Here is a 6,876-nt window from a genome sequence, read left to right as displayed (position 1 = left end):
GGCTCTGGGCATAAATCCTCATTAATTAACTAGTACAAGTGCAGGTAGTCGAGTTATTTGGGTTAACCCGAAACCTGATTTTTTTTTTTTTCTAAATCGAACCTGAAACCGACCCTAATAACTATTTGGGTTAACCCGATTAATACTTTTTGACCCTATTAAACCTGTCCCTAATTAGCTTATTCGGGTTCGGGTTAGGCTAACTTAGCTTATTCATGTTTGGGTCGGGTAGGGCTAATCGGGTGGATACCCCTAGTTGGTACCCAACTGCCTGACTAGCGTTTAGCGGGTTCTACGATACTATTTAAAATTGGGAGAAAGATATTAAATGACAAATGACAGATGACGGTGTTTATTAAGGGATCAAAATCAGTTCACTGTATTTCGAAATAAGCAATGAGTGACATTTTTGGTTATAGAATTCACAACCTGTTTAGTTGCAGTAAAGCCAAATAATATAAGGACTTGTATGATGCAGAAAGGAAGTTCGGAGGGTTTTAGCAGTGAAGTGAATGATCCAATCTTCAGAGTGGAGAGAACAACGAATACGCTTACCAGAGTCGAGTTTCAAGTTTTCCTAAAAAACGGGGATAATAATAATAATAAAAACTCTGATTTCAAGATGCGAGGTTCTCCCTTCTTTAGATCATGCACCATTTATAAAGGCGACTCCATAGTAGCACAGGTACGCTAAACCAATGTTTTTGAAACACCGATTCAAACCGGCCGGTTGAATCGGATTTCACACAGCAGGCCGGTATTTTGACCCCGTATTTTTGGCCGGTTTGTTAGAACATTGAACCGGCTTCTAAAATACCGGTTTAAGTCCGAGAAATTTTTGATATTTGCAGCCCGTTTTTCTTCAAAATCACTTTTAATTCAACAATTAATATTGAAACGTGTAAACTTCAAGACTATTTTTAAAATTGAGTGCTTTTGTATTACTTTTTTTTAATATGGATTAAGTTTTGGATTATTTTTTATTATGAAATCATTTAATTTTGCGTTATTTTTAAAGTTGAAATTGCATTTATAGAAAATTATTAGGTAACTATTCAACTGGTTGAACCTCCCGTATAACCCGGTTCAACCGGTTATACCATTTTCTTGTCCAATCCTGTACGAGTAAAAATCCAGTTTTTAAAACATTGCGTAAAATTATCAATTATCAAAACACACACTAGTACCCTTCCTTCGCATGATAAATTAAATGGTCTGTTTTGCTTATGCAGACTAGTCTTATGTACAAGCTCGGGATCCAGAACGTCCTTGTGCCAAGAAACAGGTTTCGACTAACCATATTTCCTGGGTATGCTGATCATGCTTTCATTGTTGCTTTGACCGTCGTATTTTTCTATGGTCGAAAATTGTGGATATAATTCTTGCTTCTTGTAGCAATAGATGATTATGTTTATGCTTATGCCTCATGGTAAACCTGTGATTGTGGCCAGTTTCAATCTGTTTTGTCCATTGGTCATGTGCATAGTCACATAGTTCGCGCGCATCGGTACGGGAACGTGGTACGGGATCGCAATTCGCTAGGTTGCCAAAATTCGGTACGAGATGGGGGTAGGCTCATTTCGGATCGCTCCGGTACGATGTACCATATAATGTGGTACGATGTACCATTAAAAGCGAATATGTACAACATCTTAATGCACTGATATTCAAATCTTCAAAAGTCTAGGATAATTTTTAAAAAATCTATAACTCTAAGGATGAAAATTGTCATTTTGTTAAAGAAAAGTAAAAGTCCTTTTAGATATTAACCTAAAAAACCTAAGCCGCCGTTATTTTCAATCTCATCCATATTAACCGCCTCCTTCATCTCCCATAATCTCTTCTTCGGACATAAAATACAGAAAACTGAAAGGACAATGACTTTCAAAATAACGATCGATGTTCCCATTTAGTATCCAAACGTGTGTCACAGATTAAGAATTCGCTATCCCTGTTTTAACAGGTACAAGTCATTTGTTTTTTCGGAACGCTAATTTCAATGTCGAATTCGCGAATCAGAGCGAACCGGAACAAGTTCGTACCGCGATCCGGTACGGACGATCCAGATCGAACGTAGGCTGTCCAGCGATTTATGTGACTATGGTCATGTGTATAAATTCTATGGTTTAGTTGCTTCGATAAAAAACAAGGAAACATGAAGACAAAAGGCTAAGAATGGGAACAGCTCCCATAGCCAGTCTTAAATAACATAAGTGAGTTTTATATACCATTCTATCTTAGTTTTGAAATGAGAAAAATGCTAAATGTTGTTTATTGTAAATTGAGGTGACAATATGAATGAGTTGGGTTGGATTTGGGTGATGGGTTAGAATGAGTTTGGGTCATGATGTATTTTTAAAATAGAGGGTTATGACTGGATGGGTATGGGTCAAGATGGGTAAAGTTAACCCATCTTGACCCAAGTGAAGGTTAAAATACAAAGGGTTTTACAAACCCCTCAAAAATAAAATTCTAAAAAATTAATAACTCAAAATGTAAATCAAATACGCAAAATATAAAATAACTAAAATGTTTATCCCGTCGTTCTCGTTCATAAAAAATCAAAGAAAAAATAATAAAAAAAACCCGGTTTTGTGACGTTTCAGGTTTGATTTTTCAGTTCGGTTTTTTTTTTCCGGCCGGTTTCGGTTTCAACGATTGAGGTTTCTATTTTTCAATTTCTATTTGGTTTTGTGGTTTTGTTTGAAATAAAATTGGATGGAGCTTATTTTAGTTCATTTTAGCCTATTAACAAACCCATTCTAACCTATAACCAAAAGTCACTAGCATTTTATCAACGTAAAATTCTTTTGATCCATCATGGCCTATTTCGATTTTAAAAGTTATCCATTTTGACCCAAAATTACCAATTTGGGTTTTCTTTGCCACCCTCAATTGTAAACATGCATTTGAATAAATTTACTTTCTGATAAAAAGCATGTTGCAAAATTAATAAACGATTAGATTAACAAGATGATTTAGTCACATAATTACCTCATACCATTTTTTTACCAAAAAAATTAAGCTCAATTGGCAAAACCCAATGACCCAAAACTGAAGCAAACCCAAAACTAATACCATTTTTTTACCAAAAAAATTAAGCTCAATTGGCAAAACCCAATGACCCAAAACTGAAGCAAACCCAAAACGAAGACGAACGGTTTTTAAAAACTCAAATGCCGAAATGTCGGTTTAGCCCAAAACCGATTATGCACACCCCTGGGTAAAAGTATTGGTGGGGCCTATGGGTGAGTTTTCCTTTAACATGCTCTCTTGATTTCCAGAAAATGAAAAAAAAAATAAAAGTTTAAAAGAACAACAACGTAAACCTAAGATAATTCATTGGTAGTTACTAATAATTTGAAATCTCTCTCTCTCTCTCAAGATTTCTTACTATCACGTAGTTGCCACTATATGTCCAAGACATAACAATATAATGTTGTTATGACATATAATCCCAAATGGTAATACACTAAGCAATTATTTCAGGTACACATTTAAACTCGGTTCAACGTATTACGTATACAACTAGGAAATAATTTGAACGATATTATTATGAAGGAAAATGATTATATTAAAGAATCATTGCATTATTAATATATTTTATGAAGTTACATGAAATATATTTAAATGTAAATATATAAATTTTTTATTTATATTTATGATTCAATGCAAGTATTGTGAAGCTAATAACCAAAGATTTTTTATAACTTTTGCAATACATGTTTATGCATGCAGCATAATGTTTTATAAGTTTATAAAACATTGCAAAGAAGTTATTGTAAGTTTCACATATCTTCTCTTAACTTGTCCCATTCCAATGTTCTATTTACTTCACGTTTTTCTCTTTCGTGTTTAACATTGAAATCTTTTACGTTGAAAAATATATCACGTGGAGATAGAAATCTTTTACGTTGAAAAATATATCATGTGGAGACAGACCCATTTTGATAATTGTTTTATTTGTCCAATGAGAAAGAAAATGGTAACTAATAATTACATTCAGAATGTGAAAAGGGCTTGACATTTTATGTTGTTATTGTACAACATAATGGTTGATTTTGAAAAGAAAATAGAAAACTTGTTTCGAGTGATTTAGTAAAGAAAACCAAAATGGAAAAAAAGAAAAGAAAATGTTAGTATGAGGTTTGAGGAGATCTAAACCATGAGCTCACTAGGTGATGCAAGAAACAGGTTTTACACAACGAAAATACACAAACACCTTTGTTCATGAGGTGGTTTGTTTTAATTGTTAGATGTGTTTACTTACTTCCACATATCTAACAACAAACGAGAGTTTTCTTCTTGTTAATCTTGACATTTTAAGGTTGTAGACACTAGCATCTCTTAAAGATCTTACTTGCTTGGTGTAGATACATTTTGGAGAAGACACATTTGGGTCTTGGTTCATCCATCTTCGTCAACGAGCTACCAATTTTCTAAAAAGGTTGTTATGCTAAACACCCTATGCATGGTTTTAATTAAGTTTCAAGATTACTCACGTATGGATCCTTTGGAGGTCTTTATTTTATAAAGTTTAAAACAACACATATGCGTTTAAAAAGATTATTTCTTAACATTAAGCTATACACATGCTAGAAAATGATGTCTGAAAAGGTTACCTCATATTTAACTGATAAACATGCAAACATATTAATCAAATCAATCATGTCATCTTTGCACACATAATCAGTCAAAGCACATAACGGTCAATATATTCAGTAGCATACTCAGTATCACACTCAAGCATATTCACATAACATTCAATTTGTGAAACCTCTAAACAAAGTAATCAATTAGCACATAGAGGTATACAATCAAGCACACATCCTTAATCAGATTTCATCAGAGTTGATCATTCCCAGGGCTTTCAAAAGAAAGTTGAACCTGGTTCTATCAAGTGGTTTGGTGAATAGGTCAGCCAAATTGTCACTTGTATCAACTCTTTGCATTTCAATCAAACCTTTTTCACTATAATCTCTGATGAAATGATGTCTGATTTCAATGTGCTTAGTCTTAGAATGTTGAACTGGATTCTTAATAGTAAAATATGCAGCAGTATTATCAATAAGAATAGGGGTGTTTCTGCTCATATTGCAGCGATAATAATCACTGTCTGTGTAGGCAATCAGATCAAATGATTGATTCTTTGGATACCAAATTCCCAAATCTGGTATTCCCTTCAAATATCTGAATATTCTTTTAACAACATTCATGTGGGAGACTCTTGGACTTGACTGGAATCTTGCACACACACATACAGCAAAATGATATCTGGTCTTGTAGCAGTCAGATACATCAGAGATCCAATTTTTGCTCTGTATTCATGTTCATCTACAGGATCCCCCTTTTCATCTGCAATCATCTTTTCCTTGGTATCCATTGGAGTTGAGGCAGTTTTGTACTCATGACAGTTGAACTTGTTCAAGATGTCCTGCACATACTTATTTTGATGAATGAAGATCCCTTCAGCCTTTTGTTGAACTTGTAATCCTAGAAAGAAGTTCATTTCTCCCATTGAACTCATGCTGTATTTGGACTTCATTACCCCTTCAAACTCCATACACATTTGTTCATTTATAGAACCAAAGATGATATCATCAACATACACTTGTAACAGAAGCAAGTCTGATCCCCTTCCTTTGTAGAAGAGTGTCTTGTCAATGGCTCCTCTTTTGAAACCATTTTCAATAAGATGATTTGACAGCTCATCATACCATGCTCTAGGAGCCTGATGCAATCCATAAAGGGCTTTGTTTAGCTTATACACCCTGTTTGGATACAAAGGATCCTCAAAACATGGAGGTTGAGCTACATACACCTCTTCATCTATCTTTCCATTTAGGAATGCTAACTTAACATCAAGCTGGAACACCTTAATGTTCTTTGAGGCAGCTTACGCAAGAAAGATCCTGATAGCTTCAAGTCTTGCAACAGGAGCAAAGACTTCCTCAAAGTCTATTCCTTCCTCTTGAAGACATCCCAGAGCCACAAGTCTAGCTTTGTTCTTAGTCACCAAACCCCTCTCATCCCTTTTGTTCCTAAAAACCCATTTGATTCCTATTGCATATCTGTCAAATGGCTTATCAACAAGATCCCATACATGTAGATCTCTAAACTGTGCCAATTCTTCCTGCATGGATTCCACCAAACTATTGTCTTTCAGTGCTTGAGCAATATTCTTAGGTTCTATTTGGGATAGAAAACAGAAGTAAAGACAAATGTTTGCAAATTCTGAGTGACTTCTTGTAACTCTTTCATGCAAATCTCCAATGATGTTTTCAGAAGGATTATTCTTTTCCACATAAGGAGTTTGAACAATCATATCTGTAGACACAGTTGTGTCAAGATTTGACTCATTGAGTTCCTGTTCTTCAATGATCAAATCAGTCTCTGCATCATGAAATTCTGGTGCTTTATCATTATGTTGTCCTGAAGTAGATGCACCATTGTTTCCAATATTTAAGCTTTCAAATAAATGCTGAAATCTTGCAGTAGATGCAGCTTCTTCTTCACTTGCTTGGTTGCTTGAGTCTTCCTCATTCTGAACATCTTGATTATCTTCTTGAGCTTTTTCAAAAATATCATTTGAGGAATTCTTCACAAAGGTATATTCCTTTTCCTTTCTAGCAACCTTTTTCCACAATTTTCTAAGTCTAGTGGTTTCTTCTTTTTCTCTTCAATTACACTGGTCTTGTAGAATGAATCATCAAAGTCTTCAGGATAAATCTTAAAAGACCTTATTAACTTTTCATGATCAAACAGCCATGCTGCACCATCAACTGTATTGAATTGATTCTCATTAAAAATGATGTCAGATGATTCTATGACACTCAAATGGTCTTTCACATATACTCTGTAAGCTTTTGAGTGTGT

At 34.5% G+C, this 6,876-nt stretch overlaps 1 protein-coding gene across 1 annotated transcript; it reads left to right on the top strand.

Annotated features, from left to right (window-relative positions):
- The first annotated feature begins 380 nt into the window (after window positions 1–380).
- LOC143592198 (protein LURP-one-related 7-like) lies at window positions 381–1,429 on the top strand. Its single transcript, XM_077072164.1, has 2 exons — window positions 381–685; window positions 1,233–1,429. The coding sequence occupies exons 1-2, from the start codon at window positions 470–472 to the stop codon at window positions 1,377–1,379; spliced, it is 363 nt and encodes a 120-aa protein (XP_076928279.1). The 5' UTR covers window positions 381–469; the 3' UTR covers window positions 1,380–1,429.
- Window positions 1,430–6,876: the final 5,447 nt, after the last annotated feature.

This window comes from Bidens hawaiensis, unplaced genomic scaffold (genome assembly GCF_021521415.1).
Source record: "Bidens hawaiensis isolate Kalapana, Puna unplaced genomic scaffold, B.hawaiensis_p1.1 tig00040599_1, whole genome shotgun sequence".
In the NCBI taxonomy this organism is placed as follows: Eukaryota; Viridiplantae; Streptophyta; class Magnoliopsida; order Asterales; family Asteraceae; genus Bidens; species Bidens hawaiensis.
This window is presented reverse-complemented; position numbering and strand designations above follow the sequence as displayed.